Genomic DNA, 26,411 nt, shown 5'->3' with positions numbered 1-26,411 from the left:
GCCCGCCCTGCCATTCAATAAGATCATGGCTGATCTGTCCGTAAACTCAGCTCCATCTACCTGCCTTAATTCCCTTACTATGTAAAAACCTTTCTAACTGTTTCTTAAATATATTTAGTGAGGAAGCCTCAACTGCTTCCCTGGACAGAAAATTCCACAGATTCACCACTCCCTGGGAAAAACAGTTTCTCTTCATCTCCGCCCTAAATCTTCTCCCCTAAATCTTGAGGCAATGTCCCCCAGTTCTAGTCTCACCTAGCAATGGAAACAACTTTCCTACTTCCATCTTATCTATCCCTTTCAAAATTTTCTATGTTTCTACAAGATCCCCTCTCATTCTTCTGAGAGTATAGTCCCAGGCAACTCAAATCTCACCTCATAGGTTAACCCCTTCATCCCTGGAATCAACCTGGTGAACCTCCTCTGCACTGCCTCCAAAGCCAGTATATCCTTCCTCAAGTATGGAGACCAGAACTGCACACAGTACTCCAGGTGCAGCCTCACCAGTACCCTGTATAGTTGCAGCATGACCTCCCTGCTCTTGAATTCAATCCCTCTAGCAATGAAGGCCAGCATTCCGTTTGCCTTCTTAACAACCTGTTGTAGCTGCAAGCCAACTTTTTGCAATTCATGAACAAGCACTCCCAAGTCCCTCTGCACAACAGCATGCTGCAATCTTTCACCATTTAAATAATAATCTGCTGTTCTATTATTCCTTCCAAAGTGGATGATCTCGCATTTACCAACGTTGTATTCCATCTGCCTAACATTGTATTCCATCTGAATTCCTCTGGCAATTTGTTTTTATTTGCTCCAGATTCCAGCATCTTCTGTCCCTTCAGTCTCCATTCACAATGATTGGCACCCCCCTGTCAGATACACCCTGATGGCAGCCCTTAATGATGGATACCACCTACTCGAGTCATCGCTTCTTGAAGATGTCCTGGATACTGGGGAGGCTGGTGCCCATGATAGAGCTGACAACTTTCTGCGTCTTATTTCAATCCTGTGTCACTTAATCACAGAGGATGTGCAAGGTAACAATGGTCCAAGCTCCACTCAGTTCTTGCACCTCCCCCCCCCCCACTCCGGTGGTGATGTGATTCACTGAAAATAGGCCATTTGCAGCAGTCAATCCCTCTCCAATCCGTCTACAAGAGACAAGGAAACTCCTACTACAGCAAGACTTTGAGCTCTTTAGGTCCAAAAACACAAGGCATTGCTAGCTTTCGCTGTGCTACATTCCACGACAACATCGGAGGGAGTTGGCATCCTCTCCATCACTTAGCATTGGTTACTATTTTCATTCACATTTGAATGCACTCACTCTAAATGTTCAACAATAGGGGACTGTTCCAATTGTGAGGCGCGAGGCGCAATTTAACAATACTTGACTGCTTACTGTGAATCTGCAATTAAATGGCAGTCGCAAACAATTGGCTCACTTAACCTGCCGCAGGATATGCAAAGTAGTACCATACTCTCACTCAAAAGAAACACACTTAAATTGCATCCCTCAACTCCTTAAAATGTTTCACAATGAAGTAACTTTAAGTGGTTTGATTTCAATGAAGTAACATAATCATTTAAGCACCCAGCAAGGTGAAATACAATGGACAACGAATGCAGGGATCAATAATTCACTTCTTTCCTACCTTTTCCATTCAATGCCTTTGAACAGAAAATCCTACAAAAGGTAGTGGATTCTGTCCAGTACATAACAGGTAAAGTCCTCCTGACCACTGAGCACATCTACGTGAAACAACACAGCTTCCATCATCAGAGACCCTCACTACCCAGGCCATGCTCTTTTCTCGCTGCTGCCATCAGGTAGAAGGTGCAGGTGCCTCAGGACTCACACCACCAGGTTCAGGAACAGTTACTACCCCTCAACCATCAGGCTCTTGGATAAAAGGGGTAAACTACACTCATCTAATGAGATGATTTCCACAACCAGTGATCTCACTTTAAGGACTCTTCATCTCGTTATTTCAGGCTCTCGTTATTCACTTATATTTGCATTTCAACAGCTTGTTGTCTTCGATGCTCTTGCTCTTTCACTGATCGTGTTTACAGTTACTATTCTGTAGATTTGCTAAGTATGGCCACAGCAAAAGAATCTCAGGGTTGTATGTGGTGACATGCCTGTGCTCTGATCATAAATTTTACTTTGAACATTCCTAAACGGTCCCTCAGGATCGAGGATGGGTATTTTTTCCAGGTCCCACTCAATTCTGTGGGTTCTGAGATGGTTGATCATTAACACAGATTCAAACCAAGGCACCTGGAAGATAACTTTTTTTTTTAACATTTACAGATATAGCACAGCAACAGGCCCTACGAGCTCGTGCCAATCAACTGCACCTATATAACCAATTAATCTACTAACCCATATGTCTTTGGAACATGGGAGGAAACCCGAGCACCGGGAGGAAACCCATGCAGTCTGAAGGAGTACGTACAGGCAGCAGGGGAATTGAAACCGGGTCACTGACGCTGAAACAGCATTATGTTAACTGCTATGCTACCGTGTTGACCAGTGATACTCCATTTCAAAACACAGCAGCCACTCCCAAACACATTTAAACAGTAACTGGACCACTGTTCATTAACTGCTTAAATTACTTCAGTGAAATCTGTTTTTATTCTTCGCAGGACGTGACACTGCACAGTGATTGCAATGAACATGTTACCGACAACCAGCAAGTCCCTGATACTAACAACTGGTCTTATGGCCTTGTGGTCTAACGGCGACTTGATAGCCATTTAGTGAACTAAACGAACAACTTAAAGTTCTAAGCAAAAGAAATAGTCACTGATTTAATATCACAACTCAAATGCAGAAGCTGGAATTTAAGGAGTTAAAGATTTACAGTTCCTCTGCTTTTAAAGATTAGGACAGCACGGTTAGCACAATGCGATTACAGCACCAGCGAAACCAGTTCAATTCCTGCCAGTGACTGGAAGGAGTTTGTATATTCTGTCCATGACTGCACCAATTTCCTCCAGGTGATCTGGTTTCCTCCCACAGTCCAAAGACGTACAGATGGCTTAGTAGGTTAATTTGTCACATGAGTGTAATTGGGCTGGTAGGGTCTGTTGCAGGGCTGTATTTCCAAATAGAAATATGTAAATAAACCTTCAATCGCCTAAAATATATCTTGTTATCTTCAAAAATACCTTTCAGGATGAGATGTAAAAGACGCAAGATTCCAGAACCAGAGCTAATAATTATCAGGCAGAGCTGTGATGTTTATTCTACGCTGTTCCCTCAGTGATAAGACACTTAAGCAGCAGTCGGGAAAATTAATAATTTTCAGTCCAAGGTAAACAAGTGGCTTGAAACCAATACTGACTGACTTAAGCATTTTTCTCTTTTTTTTGTTATTTTTTTCCCTTTGAAGAATAATTATCTCCTCTGATCTGAATTAATAAACAGTATGCAAGAAGACAATGCTTCCACCATGGGTTCCTCTTGTTAAAATGGCAGACAGTCTGTCACTTTATCACGAGAGCTTTGTTCCGTGTGTTAGTGTAGTACTGCCTCAGTATGACAAGACGGTGTAAGCTAATGAAACCAAATCCTTTAGCGGCTGTTCATCTCAAAATCCCCCAAATCAAAGCAGTGTTGTCAATTGAGCGGAACCAATGCACAGAACAGGATTGCAAATGGGACTTCTCCGAAATACTCCATGTGCGTGGGGTGGGGGGGGGACCAGAGTACCAAGCAAAACCCAAACAGTCTCAGGAGGAACATGCAAACTCCACACAGACAACAGTCAGTCAAGACTGAACACAAGTTGCAAGAATGACAAAGCAACAGCTCTGTTAGCTGCACCACATTGCTGCCTGTTTTATATCTAGGACAAGCTGAAAACTGGTTTCTCATTAGAAAAACAACATCTTTAGTGTGTCTTGCCTTAGTTATTAATAGTCTTTATAAAGTGACTTTAAAAATCCACAGAGAACCATTTACATTTCTTTTCCATTTCTTATTAAATACATTATTTTAACATGTAAAACAAGATGACGTTCACAGGCTTAAACACAGCATGCACACTCAGGGTCCAATTTGTTCTGAAGCACCCTTCACCCCACCAATTCCAGCCACAACCAAAAGATCGAAACAGGGCAGTGGGGAGTGAACAGGGAGTAAGACACCTCCTGTAATTCTACTATAGTATGATGAGGAGGAGGAATTTATTCAGAGAGTGGCGAATCTTTAGAATTCAATACTGTAGACAATTAGGAAGCCAAGTCATTGGGTATATTTAAAGCAGAGGTTGATAGGTTCTTAATTAGTAGGGGGTCTCAAACTTATGGGGAGAAGGCAGGAGAATGGGATAATAAATCAGTCATGATCGAATGACAAAGCAGACTTAATGGGCCGAATGGCCTAACTCCGCTCCTATCTCTTATGCAATTAGCCAAAAAGCCCCATCCCCCAAAACCATCAACCTCTCACCTTCCACTCAAAGACCCACTTTCAACACTTTAGTAAAAGCTTCGTCTCTCTGCCATTAGATTTCTGAATGATCCATAAATACTCCCTGACTATTCCTGTTTTGTAATCTTTATTTATCCAACTATTTATTTTATTTGTGCCTTATAGTAATTTCAGTTTTATACCTTGCTCTGCTGCCACAGAACAAGTTTCATGACTCATGTCGGCAATAATAAATGTGACTCTGATCCCAAGCCAACCGAGAAGATAGCATTAAGTAAACATCAGCAGGCATCTACCTCTGTCATGGTGGGAGGAGCAATGTAAATGCAATCACTTCTTGTTGACCAGACTGGAGTATTCAGGCTATTTCGAGTGCAGGACACCGCTCTGAAGGAAAGGGTTAAGAAATGCCAATCGTGACAGTGAAATGATGTAGCACAACGGAAGAGAGAATGGTGGAAAAGAGTAGAGGAAATAAGAGCTAATAATGAGCTGACAGAATCACTGATATATTTACACAAATTCCATATATAATAATGCACACTAAATAAATACAAAACTACTAATGCTCCACTTCAATGTTTGATGCTCGATTAGTGGTTGACTTATGGTTGGTAAGCATCACATATATCCCATACAACAGTTGGAGCCTTACCACTGGCACGCTTGTCTCAGCACAGATGAGAATAATCACGCCCTTGAGGTATCAAAACCGCAATATTTTCCAATTTTACAGAAGGAAGCACTGGCACACACCAGGCTGCAAAATAAAACATGCAGAAAATTATGGAACAAACTTGAAAAAACACTGAGAATGCTCGGCAGGGCAGAAACATCAGGGCAGAGGAGAAAGCACTTAACGGAGTAGAAATTCCTCCCTCAGTCAAACATGTTAAGTGTACAGCAACAATCTTCTGCAGGAGTTCGACGGCTCAGGCAGCATCTGTGGAGAGAATTGGAGAGTCAACAAGAACGTTCTCGGCCTGGCTTTTTACTCTTTTCCATGGATACCACACACACAAACAATGCTGGAAGAAATCACAGGTCAGGCAGCATCCACGTTGAGGAATACACAGTCAACATTTTGGGCCTGGACCCTCCATCAAGACTCAGGGGAATAAACAGTCAGTGTATTTGGGCCAAGACATTTCATCAGGACTCAAGGGAATAAACAGGTCTTGAAGGCTTATTAGTCTTCAATACCATCAAATTCTACCATCCCAACTCTTTTCTAATATTGATTTCTTTCAGTTCCTTCCATTCTTTTAGATCCTATATTTCCAATATATCCAGGTCGTCACGGTGTTCTTCTTTGTGAAGGCAGAACTAAGACTCGCCGAGCTGTCAGAAAATTTATTTCTGATTTGGAGTTCTCCCCCATCTTTGTCTTTTTGTTTCAGTCGTTCCATTTCTATCCTTGTTATCTCGACCTCAGCCGTCCCATTCTGGCACCCAACAGAGCATTTAAGCTTAAATTTTCCCCCAAGTTGTAGGGTCCGTATGGAAGCAAGGCATTGTTCTATCAAATCCTGATCAGTGCATGCTCTTCTTCTTGCTAAAACCATTGGCCATGGGGTACAGAGGCCTTGGATTTCTCACCACCAAGTCCAAAAACAGTTACTACCTTCAATCATCAGACTCCAACATGGACAACTTCACTCATCACTAGGCAGGAGAGTAGTGTAGTGGTTAGCAAAATGTTTTACAGTACAGGCCACCCGGGCCACTGCCTGTAAGGAGTTTCTATGTCCTCCCCAAGACCACGTGGGTTTCTTCCAGGTGCTCTAGTTTCCTCCCACAGTCCAAAGACGTACCAGCTGGTAGCTTAATTGGCCGTTGTAAATTGACCCAAGATTAGGCTAGCATTAAATTGGTGATTGCTAGACGGTATGGGTCAAAGGGCCAGAAGGACATACTCCACGTTGTATCTCAATAAATAAATAGACTTTAATCTGATTCCACAACTGTGGTCTCACTTTCAAAGACTCTACAACTCGTAGTGTATTATTTATGCTTCTATTTGCATAATTTGTGTTCTTTTGCACATTGGTCGTTTGTCAGTCTTTGTTTGTGTCAGGGGTTCCCCAATCTGGGGTCTACAGACCTCTCAGTTAACGGTAGGGGTTCATGGCATAAAAAACATAGGGAACCCTGGCTTATGTATAGTTTTTCATAAATTCTATTGTTTGTCTTTATTTTCCTGTAAATGCTTGCAAGAAAATGAATCTCAAGGTAGTATATGATAATATACGTGCACTTAGATTTTAAAAAATTACTTTGACTTTGCATGTCTCAACCTGAAATGTCAACCATCCCTCTGCCCGAGTAGCAGAAGTCCTCCTGCAATCTGTATTTTGTTCATTTCTCCCTATCAATTCTATTTAGGGAGTGGACAATTGAAAACCAGAAAATTAAGATTGTTCTGCACAACCGCGACATTAACAACTAAAATTTAGATGGTGCTTTGATCATGGTCAATTATCCATTGAACTTCACAGAGGAATGATTGAAGGAGCATTGATACTCAGCCCTATAAGAGGACAACAGAACAGATGACTGAAAAGCTTGATCATACAGGGAAAGTTTTAAAGAGAAGGCCCATAGTGGATGAAATATATAATGTGTAGTGAGAGCTGGATTTGGAAGAGCACAGAAATCTGATAAGGTTGTAGAAATTAGGAGAGCAAAGCCATAAAGGCCATGAAAATAGGAACAGAGTCTGGCCATTCTGCCTACTGAGTCTGCTCTGCCAGTCCATCACGTCTGATTTATTATCCCTCTCAATCCCATTCTCCTTCCTTCTCCCTGTAACCTTTCATGCCCTTACTAACCAAAAACCCATCAACCTCTGCCTTAAATATACCCAATGACTTGACTTCCACAACCATCCATGGAGGGAACCTGGCAGCAAGATAGTGGCTGGCGGAGCGGGTGTGAGAAAGAGGAACGTTCAGCCCTACTCAAGACGCTCAGCTGCCCCATCCCTTGATGAGTATGTAGAGACCATAATCATTCACTTCCCTTGTTACACTTAGGCGTAAATCATCCGTTCATAATGTGCCATGCCATATCATGTGGGTGTTCATGGTCTTTCCACGATCATGATTATTCTTGGCAAATTTTCCTGCATTAGTGGTTTGCCATTGCCTTCTTCTGGGCAGTGTCTTTGCAAGACGAGTGCCTCCAGCTATTATCAATACTCTTCAGAGCTTATCTGCCTGGGATCAGCGGTCCATTAACTAAGATTTCTGATTTGTCCCAGCTGCTCATACGATCATCCGCCACCTACTCCCAGGGCTTCATGTGACCCTGATTGAGGGAGCTAAGCAGATGTTGCACCATGCCCAAGGGTGATCTAGTGGAGGGAAGGAGCACCTTACACCACCTTCAGTACCTTCACCCCACAAGCCTATTATTTATATCCAATTTGCTGCTAGAATCCCCACGTTGATGGCTACCCCCAATAATCTGGACAATCTGTCTAGTTACAGGAGATCAAGCAACAGTGAAGTGGGTAGATTGTGACAAAGTGGACTAATCTGAAGAGTAAGGGATATCATGACAAATATACCTTTAAAATGCGACGCACACTACCAGAGACTTTCATTATATAAGATAAATAGTGCGCCTCAGGGGAGGTTGCAGTTCAGTAATGGGCTGGAAGACTGATAAGGAATGAGTCTCCAGAGCCAAGTTTATATTTGATATTCTGACAGCCATTCCCAAGAGCACTGCAGGACAGTAAAAAGCATCTTAAAGAAAAAGAATGGGCACGGGATAGCGACCGCGCTGCTTACTGTGAACACTCAACTCTCACGGCATTGATCTCCACAGTCAAGAGTGAGTGACGCGACAGTTATCCATCAACACTGCAACTCACCACCGAGTGGGCAGCTGCCGCGAGGGCCCAGCATCCTGAGGGGGGGGGGGCTGTTCCTCCTCCCTGAGTTTTCCCCTCAAAACATACTTTCTGTATGGAGTAGTGAAGGTGGAGGCAGGGAAAAGGGTTGCCCCAGAATGGAACGGCCTACGAAAAGTGGCGGACGCAGCCCAGTCCAGCAGAGGCAAAGCCCTACCCCCCCCCCATTCAGCACATCTACAAACAGCACTGCCACAAGGCTACACTCCCCGGCCCCCACCCCAACCATCCAGGCCATGCTCTCTTCTCACTGCTGCTGTCAAAAAGGAGGAAGAAGAGCCTTAGGCCCCACACCAACAGGTTCAGAAATAATTATCCCTCAAGCATCAGGCTCTGAACCAGTATGGATAATATCGCTCAACACAACACTAAACTCAACCTACAGTATGTACTCACTTTCAAGGACTTTACAGCTCATGTTCTCTGTGTTATTTATTTTGTATCTGCGCAGTTTGTCTTTTTTTTACACACTGGTTACTTGTCAATCTTTGCATGTCATTCTTCCATGCATTCTATTATGAACGTCTGCAAGAAAGAACCTCAGTATAACATATAGTGACATATACAGCCAGTGGCCATTTGGCTAGGTACCTCCTGTATCTAATAAAGTGAACACTGATTATGATTGTGGTCTCTGCTGCTGTAGCCCATCCTCTTCGAGGTTTGATTGTGTCTTTAGAGATGCTCTTCTGCACACCACTCTTGTAACAATGTTTTTTTTTTGAATTACTGTCAGCTTGAACCAGTCTGGCCATTCTCCTCTGACCTCTCTCATTGACAAGGTATTTTCATCCACAGAACAGTCACTTACTGGATTTTTTTTGTTGTGTTTTTTTGCAGCATTCTCTGTAAACTCTAGAGACTGATGTGCATGAAAATCCCAGGAGATCAGCAGTTTCTGAGATACTCAGACCACCCTGTCTGGCACAATTATTCAACAGTCAAAGTCACTTAGATAACATTTCTTCCCCATTCTGATGAATACTCTGAACCTCTTGACCATGTATCTATTGAGTTGCTACCACATCATTGGCTGATTATATATTTGCATAATTGAGCAGGTGTTCCTAATTAAGTGGCCACTGAGTGCATGTTTGTACTTTGATAATAAATTTAATTTGAATGTTTGAACCTTTGTAAAGTTAAAAAAAAGGTTCACGTCCCACCTCAGGGTAACTGCAATACCAGAATTAAAGTCGTTGAAACAGCTTTGCATTTGCAGAACCAAATTTAATTAAATCTGCATTAATCCGATGTTCACATCTTAGTTTTCTGAGGAGAAAAAAAGGCAAGACTTCTACAGCACATTTGTCAAGTCCGCACGGTGAAAAAGAGAACAAGATAGAAGTGACGAAGAGTGAAGGGCAAATGTGGAGGGAGGATGTGTCACTAAATCAATAAAGAAGTAAATTATGGCAATTTTGGATCAGCTTCGCAAACTCTGTGCATCTGCATTCTCTCACATTATCCATGCTAAAATGGTGATGTGCAACGCTGCCAGTAATTTGCCTTAACTTAACAGTTATCCAATTCCGACTAAATGCTCAATCACAGCTGTGCTGTGCATGCAGATTTACACTCGCATCTCTTCAGGGTCCCAATTAAAAAAAATCCCTCCACAATTTGGGGATAGAGATATAATACATAGAAAAATGCATACAATATATGAAGCCTCCATTTCTCCCCGCCCTCCCCCCACCCCACTTTCCAAAATCTTCTGGTTATTGAAATACGGAGATAAATCTGACAATTATTCCAGCAAGGAGTTTAAGCCACGAGTCCAGTAGTATCCATAAATCTAACAGATTTCGAACAAAAACAACCATTTTAATTTCTCTCTCTGCCCCACAGATGCAAATTTCCACTATAGATCAACATAGGCAATCCAAGAGGTTGTCTACTCTGTTTCTAATGCGATGCTCCTGAGCAACAGCTTGAGAAGATTGGAGACATATGCTCTCTGACAGTTGCTGGCCATTGTTTCAATTAAAGACATCAGTTACAATTAACACTAACAACTGAAAAACTAGATTAGGACTTCAATGAATGTGAAGTTTTACATACACCTTAACCTAAATAAACTGCGATTACTTTTTTTTTTCCAGAGACCGGGAAGGAGCTCAATTGAGTCTATTAACATTCCGATTGGGTATACTAACCTGTTGAGTGAATCTTAACCCTTTCTGAAAAAAAAAACAAGCCCTGCTGTCCTTCAGAAGGTCAGATGATACACTTACATTTCAGGCTTTGCAGGCTTGTGCAATGCCAAGGGCTGCCAGAAGGCGGCACACCCGGACAGGATGAAAACCGATCAATCAATCTGAACAATATTAGCAAGACCTGAGCCATATTTAATTTGTATTATCATAAGCAGATTGAATATTCAAAATACAGCGCATTAGAGTTATATTGAGATATAACCCCAAAATGCTACATTTTATAGAATAACTTATTTAAATCCTTACTTCGTTGAAACTATTTAAGTAAATTCCATTAGTAATTGACACATCAGCTGCAGACTCAGAGATAGCAAGCTTCGTTTTCAGACAGTGATGCTTTTTTAACCGCTAACCCGAGCTGGTTAAAATTGACATTTTCCCGCCGTTGTTTTTATGGAGAGATCATACTCCGCCACTCCACCCCGATGTATGACCAGCGAATAAATACGGACCCTCCACAAGTCAAACACATCATGGTCTATTCGGTAGTAAGTACCATCAGATGCAGAAGAATTAAAGCCGTAGCAACACGTTTTAACTTTTCGAAAAGTGATGGTTAATTGAAAATTCATTGCTAACTTCTAAACAACAAACATACACAAGAATATCTATGCGTATGTACTGCCTGACAATATATATTATCAGTGTCTAGCTAGAAGGTACAACTTTTTCCTCCCAATTCTCCACAGAAGGTTTGTCTATCTGTGCACTGACTGTGTTATTTGGGTGCGTGATTATCCACGTTTGGGGGAAAGCTCTTCTTCGGTGCCCTACGCCCGGTACACCAAGGACAAATAAACTTACGCACTGTTAAAACCCGCTCATCCAAAAAACTCTGTGACTTCAACTCGATTTGGCAATTTGGGAATAAGAATTAAACGCAGGTTCTAACGTATTTCCGGGATGCCAAGTTTTTTTAAGACGATTATAGTATATTAAACAAATATTACGTCACAAAATACAATTGGTTATTAAATAAATGCCAGGTCACTTCTGAATCAATTTAGGGCCACCGTGCCCCAGCAGATATTGCAACGTTTAGTAATCAAGGGCAGTTCCACTTAGGACTTTATTGCAAAAGTTCCGCAACTTTAGGATGGAGGTTTCAGTCTAAGGTTGCGTATTGGCTGAGGGCTGCTTTGCGAGCTGTTCATTCACTAGCGGGAGATTAACACTATCCGCCGCGAAGCGAGAAGGGTGAAGGGAGCAGTTTGCAACAGTTCTGTGCCAGTAATTGAAAAATCGATGCAGTGTCCAGCAGTCAGACACACGCTAGAGTGGGGGGGGGGGGGGAATAAGCACTGGTCACCTCCGTTCATTGATATTCATATCCCAAACTGCTAGAGCATTTCTTCAGCCTTGCAGATTCAACAAAAATATTTATTTTTCCTCCAAAATTATTGCAACTTGGTCTGGTCTGGACTGAAACGAGTCAGGGAAGAGTGGGAAACTAAGGTGATAACAGAGGGCGTAAGTGGAACTGCCTTTGCAAGTGACAGACTCAGATTGCCACTTTTTCCTGCTGACGGAACTTGACAGGGCATTGCTCTGCCAGTGGTGGACAGTAACAGCATTACGCTTCAGTGCATTCCCCAGCAAGCGACAATATACTCGTTGCATTGCCCCCTTACCCTTCTCCCCTCGACTTATGGCGCAGAGAGCCAATAACAGCAGCCAGCAACAGCATCTCAGAGGAAGCGTCTTCATGGTCTTTTCTCTTGGGCTTCCTCGGTGACGAGAGAAAACCTTCGCAAACCTTGCGGCTTCTTTAACTCTAACGATAGCCGGTCATCCTGGTTCCGGCGGCTGGACGGCTGCAAGGCAATGGGTCCTTTCACGCCGCACTTGCAGTCCGCACCTGACACAAACTCCGGCTCGGTGAGCGCGATCCAGGACTCCTTTTGCAACCTGCTGCGCGCAGCCTAACCTGATGAGAGCCCGGGGGCTGTGATCGACAGCAGCGTCGACCAACCGGCGCCACAGAACTCCGTATAAGGCTCGCCACGGACTCCCACTAGCCAATAGGAGCGGCGGGGCGGACAGCGCGCTTGCCTCTCCCTGTCAGGCTAGGTTGAGACGTGAGCCGCTGTTCTGCAGCGTTGAGACTGCTGCGAATAAAAAATAGAGAGGGGAGGGAGAGAATGCAGCCGGAGGCATCAATGCTGATCAGGATCAAAGTGAGGGCTTGCAATAAATTACCCCAGAGAAGGGGCAGCGGGGAGGGAGTTGAAACTGGCAAGCCTTGCCCACCAAGCATGAGGGGTTGGATCTCTCGCAGGGACCAGAGTGAATAAGTAGCTGTTTCTCATTACCCGCTGGGGTGCACCCTGCGAAATACATAACAGGTTACTGTGTTTATTTAGGAATCAACAGTATTGCAAAGCAACACGGGGCCGGCGTACAAACAGCGCCACTATTAACTGTTCGGGCTCGGACTATGTTTACTAAAGTTTGTGTTTCTGCCCGTTCTATGGATCTAGTGCTACAAAACTTGTTGCTCAATCTCATAACGGGCCCGCAAGTAGGAGGCGACACTGGGATGCTCAGTGTGTACTCTTGACATTCCTCATTCTCATAACCAGAAGCAAACTAGCATTGTGTAAGAGGTGGCTGTTTTTTTGCCAAACTAGGGAAATCAATGCCCTTTTTGCGCAAAAGAAACTTAATTATATTTTATTGGAAGAATTTTAATTTTATATATTTCAAATTAGCATGGGATACCGACGTGAACGGAGTGTTTGTTGTTTGAGGTGCTGTTTACTACGCGGCTAGCATCCAAAGCGAACATTGGCGTTATTAAAGTGGCGCCACTACAGATAACGTGGTGTTACTGTCACACTTGGTTCCAAGGTCCAGTTAAATTTGGAGTTGTAATCAACGCGATGACAGTTGGGCTCAGTCAGGAGGTAGGAAGATCAATCAAAAGCTCAAGCTGCTCTGTTGGAAGGCAGTCTCGTCAATGAACACTTCGCTAATGAGGTGCTAAATAAAAATCTAACGGCACCTCTGAGAGGTTGAAGTATCTCAGGGATCAAATGGCGATTTTCAAGATGGCGCTGGCAATACATGGCAACGTTTTGTGGGCAGCTCACAAACTTCCAGGTATTCTTCTGCAAGGAGTGCTGTCACAGGAAAGCAGAATCCATCATCACGGACCCCCACCATCCAGGCCACGCTCTCTTCTTGCTGCTGCTATCAGAAAGGAGGTACAGAAGCCTCATGTCCCACACCACCAGGTTCAGGAACAGTTATTACCGCTCAACCAACAGGCTCTTGATACTTCCCCTCACCCCAACACTGAACTCATTCTACAATCAGTTCTGGTCGCCTCACTACAAGGAGGATGCGGAAACCATAGAAAGGGTGCAGAGGAGATTTACAAGAATGTTGCCTGGATTGGGGAGCATGCCTTATGAGAATAGGTTGAGTGAATGCCGCCTTTTCTCCTTGAAGCGACGGAGGATGAGAGGTGACCTGACAGAGGTGTATAAGATGATGAGAGGCATTGATCATGTGGATAGTCAGAGGCTTTTTCCCGGGACTGAAATGGATAGCACGAGAGAGCACAGTTTTAATTTGCTTGGAAGTAGATACAGAGGAGATGTCAGGGGTAAGTTTTTTTACACAGAGTGTTGAGTGCGTGGAATGGGCTGCCGGCGACGGTGGTGGAGTTGGATATGATAGGGTCTTTTAAGAGACTGCTGGATAGATACATGGAGCTTAAAAGGACATGTTCGGCACAGCTTTGTGGGCCGAAGGGCCTGTATTGTGCTGTAGGTTTTCAATGTTTCTAGGTATTTTTTTAACCTACGGACTCATTTGCAAGGACTCTACAACTCATGTTCTCAATATTATTTATTTATTATTATAGTTTTTTTTCCTTTATTGTATTTACACAATTTGCACATTCATTGTTAGCCTGTCCTTGTTGCCTGCAGTATTACACTGATCATATTGTGCTTTTTTTTGTATCCATTGTGAATGCCCACAAGAAAATGAATTTCAGAGTAGTAATAGATGACATAATGTATACTTTGATAATAAATTTACTTTGAACTTCAGAAGCAGAATTGGGTTTAATATCACTGGCATATGTCATGTGATTTGTTAACTTTGTGGCAGGAGTACAATGCAAACAATAATAATAGAGAAGAAACTGTGAATTACCTTAAGTACATCACTAAATTAAATAAGTAGTACAAAAATAGAAAAAAAAAGTTTATGAGGTAGTGTTCATGGGTTCAACGTCCATTCAGAAATCGAATGGCAGAGGGGAAGAAGCTGTTCCTTTGAATTACTTTTGCTGCTATCTGCAGCCTGTAATTTCCCTTTGAGCACAGTATCTACTGTGAATGCCCACAAGGCAGTGAATCCCAGGTTAGTATATGTTGACATATATGTACTTTGATAATAAATTTCCTTTGAGCTTAAGCTTGTTTAATCTTCTGCAGCACTGTACTTGAATTCTGAGATGATGTGCTCTTTTGACACGGTAGGAGAATGCTCTTCACCTGGATATGACTTCAGAAAACAATGGTGTGTGCAACTATTTTATGGCCTCCATCTAACTCCATGTAAGCCACTGGTTTACAATGGTTGCAAAGAATTCTTTGAAAGATTCTTGGAGGATCTGTTGAATTTCCTGAATGAATCAGTCTTGGATCATGTCAGAATCAAGTTTATTAATATGACATATATTGTGAAATTTATTGTTTTGCAGTGGCATATATACCATAAATAACGATATATACAATTCTGTGTGAAAGACTTAGGCACATATATACAGCTAGGGTGCCTAAGAGTTCCGCACAGTACTTCAGTAGTTTTATCTATTGCATGGTACTGCTGCCAAAAAAAAAACAAATTTAGTTAAATATGTGAATGGTGATAAACTTTATGGGTGTCCATTATGGTCTGAGAGTGGGAACGGGCAAGAAGAGGGAAATCATGGTTGGGAACAGGGGAAGAGGGAGGGGACGGAGAGGGAAGCAACAGAGAGACATTCTGTAATGATCAATAAACCAATATACAGTATATTTACTATATAGATATGAGAGAGAGAGAGAGAGAGAGAGAGAGAGAGAGAGAGTATATAATTGCAAAAATGGTGAAGTACTGTTCACGGGTTCAATGCCATTCAGAAATCTGCTGGCAGAGGGGAAGAAGTTGTTCCCAACCATTGATTGTGCATCTCCAGGCTCCTCCATCTCCTCTCTAAAGATAGTAATGAGAAGTGGGCATGAGAAGTGGGTGGCTCATTCTCATCTGATTCAGTCTCCCCCTCCAGAGACTTTAGTATATAATCCCTGTTGGCTGCAGAGCCAGTGGAAGATGATGACACGTCACAATGGCAGTGAAGGAGGGGGAGATCTGCAGCAGTGAAAGGTCCCCAATTGTCTTATATACCATGCCACTCTACCCTGACCATGATCTGCCAAGGTGGCTGCCCACGCTTCAGCATCCCCGCGTTAAACGAGTGTTCTCCATGAAGGGAACCTACTGTAGACACAAGAGGTACCGCAGTTGCTGGAAATCTAGAACGATACACACAACGTGCTGGAGGAGCTCAGCAGGTCAGGCAGCTTCTGTGGAGGGGAATAAACAGTCGGCATTTTGGGCCGAGTCCCTTCATCAGGACTGGAAAGGAACCTTGAAGAAGTCAAAATAAGAAGGTGGGAGGAGGGGAGGAAGAAGTTCTAGGAGACAGGTGATAGGTGAGGGGGTGAAGTAAAGAGCTGGGAAGATGATAAAAATAAAGGGCTGGGGGGGCGTGAAGGATCTGATGGAACAGGATAGAAGACCATGGAAGAAAGGGAAGGGGGAGGAACACCAGATGTAGGTGATGGGTAGGTAAGAAGAGAAGGTATGAAAGGGAAACAAGGAAGGGGGATGGTGAAGGCGGGGGAGCAGTTACCGGAAGTTCGAGAATTGGATGTTTATGCCATCAGGTTGGAGACTACCCAGACGGAATATATGGTGTTGCTCCATCCAACCTGAGCGTGGCCTCGCCGTGGCAGTTGAGGAGTTCATGGACCGGCAAGTCGGACCCGCCACTGCAGACGAACCCTTGGAGAACAACTTACCGGAGTAACCGCGCTATAACCTGGCACTTCACTGAAGTACTGAGAAGGGAAGCTGTGGAGACAGGTACAATTACAATCTTTAGGCAGGTTCAGGGATGGGAAAGGTGTAGAGGGATACGGGCCAAATGGCACCAGCCTGGTCATCCAGCCGGGTCCGTGTCGATGAGCTGTTTCCGTGCTAAATTACGCGGGAAGGTGGAGGTGCTTCCTCTCAGCTGAGCTGTTACACAGCAGAAGCAGATGATGGCATGGCAGGCGATTCCTGACCGACGTTTATTGCTTAACTGACAACTCAGATGAATAGACGATAGTGTGTTGTTTGTGGGAGTTTGCTGTGTTTATGTCGCGTGCTGCATTTCCGGCAATATCTCAATAGAAAGGCTGCTTCGTCGGCGGCACAACACTCTTGGACATCCGGAAAAAAATTTAGAAGTGCGATGCAAGAGAAAATCTGTCTTTTCTTGTTTCTTTCTTTCACTCCCTTGTCGATTCAATAGTGTGAACTTTCTCACCCGTGTTCTCAATGTGCTTAAAATTCACTGTCCGCAAATGGAAATCAGGGAGCACATATGACTTGTACGCACAATCCTCTCCTGACAGCCAGAGCCCCGTTGACAGACAGCCAGCATGAGCACGTTAGATTTGCCTCTGAATACATATTGTAGCGACTAATCTCAGAATCATCGTCTAAAGTTTCAAAGAGAGATTTGTAACATTTCAATCAGTTCCCTCCTGTTAGAATCTGCCTTGTTTTAAAATGTTGCTCTCGATCGCTGTAATATGGAGTGAGAATTTTCCACCCACATGTCCTGTCGGAACACAGTCTGTTGGGTTTTATTTTGTGATGTAAAGCATTTACATCTATACTGCAAACATGCCAGTCTCCTACGCTTCAAAACAAACAGCTCGCCACCTCTCAGGCTGCCACTGCAAATCCAGCTGCCGCCCTTTCGTGCGGAGATTTACTCCTGTTATTTTCTGTACGCTGAGACGCACAAACAATAGGCGCCGGCTTCTCACGGAGTCGCAATGCCCTACCAGGCTGACAATAATTGCAGAGTGTGCAGAGACTCGGTGACCACTTTATTAGGTACACCTGCATGCAGCATTTGCTCGTTAATGCAGATCAGCCAATCACGTGGCAGCAACTCAATGTATAAAAGCATGCAGACACGGTCAAGAGGTTCAGTTGTTGTTCAGACCAAACATCAGAATGGGGAAGAAATGTGATCTAAATGACTTTGACCGTGGAATGATTGCTGGTGCCAGATTGGGTGGTTTGAGTATCTCAGAAACTGCTGATCTCCTGGGATTTTCACTCACAGCAGCCTCCAGAGTTTACAGACACTGGTAGGAAAACAGATAAAACATTCAGTGGGTGAAAATGCTTTGAGAAAAGTTAGGTGAGAATGGCCAGACTTGTTCAAGCAGATCAGAGTGCGACAGTAATTCAATTAAATATGCTTTGGAACAGTGATGTGCAGAAGAGCATCTCTGAACGCACAGCACATTGAATCTTCAGCTACATAAGAACATGAACCTGCACTGAGTGACCACCTTATTAGGTACAGGAGGTACCTAATAAAGTGGCCACTGAGTTATAACTGCAGATGCCAAAAACCTGAAATAAAAGCAGAAGATGCTGGTGATAGTCAACAGGACAGACAGCATCTGTGGAGAGAGAGAGAAAGAGGGAAATAAAATGAAGCATTAACTTCTCCACAGATGCTGCTTGACATGTAATGGATCTCCAGGAGTTTCTGCCGTTGTTCTTATCTTTTAGAGATACAGCACATTCCAACGAACCCATGCTATCTAATTACGCCCTTGTGACCAATTAATCTACTGAAACCAGATGTCTTTGGGATGTAGGAGGAAACTAGAGCACGCGGAGGAAGCCCATGTTGCCATTTACACTTAGAAAAAACAGAGCCATGCATCCATACAGCATGGAAGCTGGCCTTTTGGCCCAACTGGTTTGTACTAACCAAAATTCCCATCCAAGCTATTCCTAATTGCCACGTTTGACCCAAATCCTACCCAGGTATCTTTTAAATGTAATTAAGTTACCAACCTCAACCACCTCCTTGATAGCTCATTTCAAATACTGAACACCCTCTGACCATCTACATTCCCATTAAATCTCTCTCCCTCACCTTAAACCCTTGCCCTTTACTTCTTGATTCCCCCAGCCCTGGGCGAAAAATCTGTGTTAATTGATGCTACCTATGCCCATGTATTGATTATATACATGTCTATAGAGATGAGGAAGAATTTCTTTCAGTAGAAGATGGTGAATCGATGGAATTCATTGCTCCAGAAGGCTATGGAGGACAAGTTACTGGGTATATTTAAAATAGAGTTTGATAGGTACTTGACTTGTAAGGGAGAAGGCAGGAGAATGGGGTTGAGAAGGATGATAAATCAGTCATGATCTGACTCAATGGTCAAATAGCCTAATTTTGCTCCTATGCTTTATGCTCTAATAGGATTACCCCTAATTCTCCTCTTCTCCAGTGGAGAAAGCTCCAACCTGTTCAACCTCAGTCCCTCCCATCTTACTCCTGGTAATACAAAATCCTCCTCAGTCAGAATATTAAGTATTGTGTACAGGAGTTGTGATGTCATATTAAGCAGTACAAGATGTTGGCAATGCCACACTCGGAGTTTTGCATACACTTCTGGTTACCCTGCCGTTATTAATATGGTTAAAATGGTTGAACAAAAAAAAAAGATTTACGAGGATGTTATCAGGACTGGAGGGTTTCAATTAGTGGGAAAGGCTGGACAGGCCAGAAGTTTTTTCCTTGTAGCACGAGAGACAGAGGAGCACTTTAGAGGAGTTCTATTTGTCACATGTATATCAAAACATGCAGGGAGATGCATCATGTGTGTCAGATCAAAGCAGTGAGGATTGTGCTGGGGGTCCCTCAAGCTTCACCACGATTCAGGTGCCAACATAGTATGCCTACAATGCACTAATCTGAACCATACATCATAGGCATGTGGGAGTTAGCCGGAGGATACTCTCACGGTAGCGGGAGAATGTACAAACCCCTTATAGGCAGCGGTGGGAATCGAACCCTAGTCAGTGATCACAGGTGCTGCAAAGTGATGCATTAATCGCAACGCTGCCATGCGACTTTATAGAGATCTATAAACTCCTGAAGGAAATCGTCATCATCATCATGTGTCGTGTCATATGATGCAGGCGATCACAATCTAGGAGCATGATTGTTCTTGGCAAATTTTTCTACAGAAGTGGTTTGCCATTGCCTTCTTCTGGGCGGTGTCTTTACAAGAGGAGTGACTGATACTCTTCAGAGATTGTCTGCCTGGAATCACTGGTCGCATAACCAGGACTTGTGATATGCATTTATGCAGTCCTGGATAGGACTGTAGTCTAGTGTAGTTTTTGTGTTTTTTCTTACGTAGTTCAGTGTAGTTTTTGTATTGTTTCATGTAGCACCATGGTCCTGGAAAACATTGTCTCATTTTTACTATGTTCTGTACCAGCAGTTATGGTTGAAGTGACAATAAAAAGTGACTTGACTTGACTTGATCAGCTGTTCATATGACCATCCATCACCAGCTCCCATGGTTTCACGTGACCCTGATCGAGGGGCTAAGCAGATGCTACACCTTGCCCAAGGATGACCTACAGGCTAGCAGAAGGACGAAGCACCTTACACCTCCTTTTGCAGAGACATATTATCACTCTGTCACCCAGACGAGGGGAATGTGTAAGTTTAATAGCCAAAGTCTTTTCCCCATGCTGGGGCAGTCCAAAACTAGAGGGCAGAGGTTGAAAATGAGAGTGGAAAGATTTAAAAGTGACCTGAGGGGGTAACCTTTTCATACAGAGAGGGTGCATATACAGAATGAGCTGCCAGAGGAAGTGATGGATATAGGTACAACTAAAAGACCTCCGTGCAGATACGCAGGTAAGAAAGGTTCAGAACTGGGGTTCCCAGACTTTGTTATGCCATGGACCAATACCATTAAGCAAGAGGTCCATGGACCACAGATAGGGAACTGCTGATCTAGAAGGATATGGGCCAATGCTGGAAAATGGGATTAGTTCAGGTAGGCAGTTTGATTAGAAGGGCCAAATGGTCTGCCTTGCAGACTCTGTAGCTCCATGACTCTATATCATGGGAGGTCCCTGGTTACAATTGATCCGATTGACAATAATTTGGGCAAATTCTCCCAGATGTTTGAAAGCATTTTTCAAGATAGTGGGAATAATAATAACAAAATATTTCATGTAGCTTATTAATGACTACACTATATACATATTCCATAATTTTAGTTACAGGTAATGTTGGGATTATTATTCAGTGAAATGAAAGAATTATAGTAAGTGGCATTATCTTCCTCCAGCTCCACCGTAGGCTGGGATTTTTATTGATTGATTGATTGATTGAGATACAATGTGGAATGGGCCCTTCCAGCTTTTTGAGCCACGCTGCTCAGCAATCCCTGAAATAACCCTAGCCTAATCACAGGACAGTTTACAATGACCAATTAACCTACCAATTGGTATGTCTTTGGACTGTGGGAGGAAACCGGAGCACCAGGAGGAAACCCATTAGTCACAGGGAGAACATACAGACTCCTTACAGTCAGTGGCGGGAATTGAACCCTGGGTCACGGGTACTGTAAAGCGTTGCGCTAATTACTATTCTACCGTGTTATGAGCGGAGGCGTCTGGAGTGGGAGGCTGATTCAGAAGAGGGAGAGCAATCGATCCAAGACATGCCCTCATCTCATTGCTACTATCGGAGAGGAGTTACAGGAGCCTGGAAGAAACACTCTCAATATTTTTGGAACGGCTTCTTCCCATCTGCCAACAGGTTTCTGAACAGACAACGAACCAACCCACGAACACTATCTCACTAATTTTGCACTCAGTCTGCAAGACTTATTTGCTTTCACATACATGATGCACTATATAATCTGTACATAGATGGATATGATATGGGAACCTATGGAAAACAGATGCACAGGAAAGAGAGTAGATGCTGGGCTCAGCAACTTTTGGAGGAACTCAGCAAGTTGAGCAGCATCTGTTTGTGGAAAGAAACCATCCAGATACAGCATCTCAACCTGAGACATCGACAATACCTCTTCCCCACAGATGTTGTTTGACCCGCTGAGTTCATCCAGCAGTTTGAATTCTGAAATTTAAAAAAAACAGATGTGTCTTACCGACAGGCAAATTAGCTTGTCGACAGTTCAGAGAAACTAAACCCTTAAATAACCTGGGATGGGGGGAGTGGGGAGGAGTCTGCCTATATTTTACCACAAGACGCAATGATCTGTGCAATGACACTGTACTGGGAAATTGCACAACACTGCTTCTGACCAGCACCGCTAAGTGATCAGGTTGAACTGTGATATGATCCCATGCTGCCAGCCTGCACTGCAAATATCAAATCACATTGAAACTGGTGCCTGGCGATAGCTTTGCACAATTATTCAACCAAATGACATTTAAGGCAATGATTAATATGAGAAACCCTTCTATGTGTTAGCATTTGAGCTGCAAAGTGTCTAGAACACTCTCATCACTCCTCTGAACCGTGGAGTTTTATTATTCTGTCATTAGATAGGGCCATTGCAGGCAATGTCAGTGTTTGTTACCCTTAAAACCAGGAGACTTGCTGGGCCAGCAGAGAGGAATGTAAGGGCCAACAATATTGCCTTGAATCTGGGGTTATGTATCGGAAAATAATGTCTATTTTGCCCCCTTGTACAGATATCCATGACTTAACCTTCACATTTTATCTTTTCCCTTCTTATTGCTATTTCAGATTCGTTCTGTTGGTTTTTAAAAACTTCCCAACCCTTGAGCTTCTCACTAATTTTTGCCTTATTTTATGCCCTCCCTTTTGCTTTTACGTTGTCTTTGACTTCCCTTGACAGCCTTGGATGCCTCATCCTCCCTTTAGAATGCTTCTTCTTCCTTAGGGTGAACTGATCCTGCATCTTCAAATGACTCCCAGAAACTCCCAAATGCTGCACAGCTGTCGTGCAGGCCAGTGTCCCCTTCTAATCAACTTGATCCAGTTTCTCTGTCATGTCTCTGGAGTTAACTTTACTCAACTGTCAGGCAGGGCTGGGCTGCTTCCCTTCAATCCACTTCGACAGGGCCCAAGGCGAGGAGAGACGCAAACTGGCGCAGGAAGAGGTGCGACCAGCTGTCGAGGAAGTGCATACCACCAGGATGGTAGGAATTGGGCAGCCGGGAGCTTGGGCAAGGTGGGAGGGTGCACCGAAGTGGAAGTTCTCCTGGTCCACCATCTAGCAGGCAGAACCCCAGCGCATTAAGTTCAGACCAGTGAACCATTTTGCTTGGGGAAAAAGTGAGGCACCATCCTGTCCCCTCTGCCCTAGAACATATCCTCAGCAGCTGCTCAAAAGCTTTAGGAGAAGGCTGCTACCACTGGTGCCATGACCAGCTGGTGAAGGCAGTAACAGAAAATATCTCCTCGATCGTTAACAGTAATAAGAACCAAACCACCTGATGACCCTAGGTAACATCGCTGATGATGTGTCCCGGCATATCCTAGGATGTATCCCAGCATCATACTGCTAATACGTCCAATTTTAAATTGCGGAGTGAATTTTATCATATTATGATCACTGCCTCCTGTGTAGTCCTTTACCTTAAGCTTTGTAATCAAATCATTACGCAACACCCAATCAAGAATTACCTTTTCCCTAGTGGGCTCAACTACAAGCTGCTCTAAAACACCATCTCAAAGGCAATCGACAAATTCCTTCTCTTGGGATCCAGCACTAAATGGACTTTTCCAATCTACCTATGCATTAAAATCCCCCACAAATATCTGAACATTGCCTTTTTTGCATGTCTTTTCTACCTCCCATTGTAATTTGCACTCCACATTCTGTTTGCTGGTTGGAGGCCCATATATAACTTCCAACAGGGTCTTTCTACCTTGCAATTCCTTAACTCTAACCTTAAGGATGCTATATCTTATGATCCTATGTCACTTCCTCCTAAGGATCTGATTTCCGATTTGACCAACAAAGCCACCCACCCACTTTGCCACCTGCCCGTCCTTTAGGTATGATGTGTACCCTAGGATGTTAAGCTCCTAGCTGTGATCCTCCTTCAACCACAACTCGGAAAAAAACGGTAATGTCTCCACAGACCCTTGGGAATCCATGGTCCACAACCATTCAAAGAAGGAACAGTCCAGCTGGTATTGAGAAACTTGAAGCCATGCATGGAATCACAAGACCCCTGCGTAAATGGCAGAAGGAGAAGTCGATCTCAGAAGCTGCCCACCTCCATCTTCAGGCATCAGGAAGTCAGAGTCCACTATTGGCTGTGAGTCCGTGAGTCCACTGAAGGCTGGAGGCCCAGACACCTATTCTGGGGTTGGAAGGCTGTCTGTGTGTGAGAGAGAGTGGGAAGGAGGATCGGGGCTTGCTTTGCTTTTGTTTTGTTGCTTGTCATGTTCCACTTTGTCCAATTGTGGTGCTTTGCTGAGCGTTGTGGGGATACTATGTTGACGCTGAAATGTGAGGTGACACTTGTGGGCTACCCCTGCACATCCTTGTGTCGTGTCATTAACACAAACAATGCATTTCACTGTGTGTTTCAATGTAGGGTCAATAAATAAGTGAATTTGAATCTGGATCTGAATCTGAGCCGATGGAAGAGTCTGTGGTTCCCACGTTCATACCACTAGTCACCTAACAACTCTCCAGAACTGAATGGAAGAAAGCCATTCTCAATCCTAAGGGACTAAGAAGATAGTTGCTTTGAGAAAGCTTTGCCTTTGAACTAAAACCCCTCATCATAATGAAGGATTATTTTAAAAAAAGATTTTTTTGTCAATTAAAATGGGGACCGTATTTTCTCGATGTCACCTTGAGGCTATGCAGTGGTCCTTGGATTGTTTACCATTTATGTCTAAATATTTTTGCCCTAGCTCTAGTTTTACACTTTGTTTTGCAGGTGTCTCATTTGGGATAATTTAACTCTTTGCATTTATCACCTTTATTCAACTTGGGATAACTTAGCACAGTATTGTCAATGTTCGGAATTCCTACTTGCTCCGGGGTGTATTTCAGAGGGGCATATCATCCTCTCTTTCTGGGCCGCTGTGGTTCCTTGTGAGGTGACACTCAAACTGATTCTTCAATGTATCATGAGGAATTTCAGTTCTTCAAGATTCTGTATTGGTTGCCTGAGCTCTTGTAAGGTTTTCCTAGTCATTTTTTGTAATAAATCTTTAGTCTCGTTTGAATTGCCAAAGTCTCCTTGATTCCTGCACTTGAATTCTCTAGTGACCCTCACACCCCTTTGATATGAAGCCATCATATTTGCCTCCTTCACTGCCTTCTACACCTCAATATCAAAGCTATCATGTGTTACATCTGTTACGTGTATGATTGTGCTTTAGATTATGAAGACATGCAGTCCTCTTTTATTGTCATTTAGTAATGCATGCATTAAGAAATGATACATTATTTTCTCCGGTGTGATATCACAAAACACAGGACAGACCAAGACTGAAAAAACTAACAAAACCACATAATTATAACATATAGTTACAACAGTGCAACAATACCATAACTTGATGAAGAACAGTCCATGAGCACAGTAAAGTCTCTCAAATGTCCCACATCTCACGCAGACGGGAGAAGGAAGAAAAACTCTCCCTGCCATGCCCAACCACAGTCCGACTCTGAGTCGTCTGAAAACTTTGAGCCTCCGATCAGCTCTCCAACACCGAGTACCGAGCACCATCTCTATCCGAACGATTCGACCTCAATCTCGGTCGCCAACAGCAGGCAAAGCTGGGGATTTTGAGGTCTTCCCTTTGGAAGATTCTCGATCGCGCAGTAACAACAGCAGCGAACCTGCGTTTCAGAAATTTCTCCAGATGTTCCTCTGTGCTTTCACTTCTGTCTCCATCAAATCAGAATTATCCACGGCCCCTATTTAACGGATACAATATCATTTTTCACCGGAGGACTGTGCACGCGCGGTGCGCTGCTCTCTCTCCTGCCGCCATTTTAACCCCTGGTTCGAAGAAATGTTGTCTCATTTCTGTATACATTATACGTTATATACGTGTAACTAGTTAAATGACAATAAACTTGACTTGACTGTTCGGGGGATGGCACGGTGGCACAGCGTGATGCCATTACAGCCCCAGCATTCTCCAAGCAGGGTTCAATTCCTGGCAACATCTGCAAGAAGTTTACACGTTCTCCCTATGACCTTGTAGGTGTCCTCCAGGTGCTCCATCTTCCTCCCATTTTCCAAAGGTGAGTTAGGGTTAGTGAGTTGTGGGCACACTACGTTGTTGCGGGAAACATGACAACACCTGGTTGCCCTGCACAATTCACACTGATTTTATTAGATGCAAATACCGCACTTCTCAGTATGTTTCAATGCATATATGATAAATAAACCTCATCTGGTTTGTCACTAAAAACACTTGCAAATTTCTACAGATGTACCGTGAACAGCATTCTAACTGGCTGCATCACCATCTGGTATGGGGGTGGGGGAGGGGGCTATGACACTGGATTGAAGTAAGCTGCAGGAAGTTGTAAGGTTAGTCAGATCCATCATGGGCACTAGCTTTCATAGTATTAAAACATCTTGGAGGAGCGGTGCCTCAAAAAGACGGCTTCCATCATTAAGGAACTCCATCACCTAGGACATGCCTTCTCACTGCTACCATCAGGAAGGA

At 43.5% G+C, this 26,411-nt stretch overlaps 1 protein-coding gene across 4 annotated transcripts in view; it reads right to left on the bottom strand.

Annotated features, from left to right (window-relative positions):
- Window positions 1–12,464, bottom strand: part of LOC134351022 (netrin receptor UNC5D-like) — a 924,405-nt gene extending 911,941 nt beyond the window's left edge. For all 4 annotated transcript variants that reach the window (XM_063056996.1, XM_063057001.1, XM_063056997.1 and 1 more), the window contains exon 1: window positions 12,217–12,464. In XM_063056996.1, the coding sequence (XP_062913066.1) occupies window positions 12,217–12,292 (76 nt within the window). In that variant the 5' untranslated portion in view covers window positions 12,293–12,464. The remainder of the gene's footprint in view (window positions 1–12,216) is intronic.
- Between the last annotated feature and the right edge of the window lie 13,947 nt (window positions 12,465–26,411).

This window comes from Mobula hypostoma, chromosome 8 (assembly GCF_963921235.1).
Source record: "Mobula hypostoma chromosome 8, sMobHyp1.1, whole genome shotgun sequence".
NCBI lineage: Eukaryota > Metazoa > Chordata > Chondrichthyes > Myliobatiformes > Myliobatidae > Mobula > Mobula hypostoma.
This window is presented reverse-complemented; position numbering and strand designations above follow the sequence as displayed.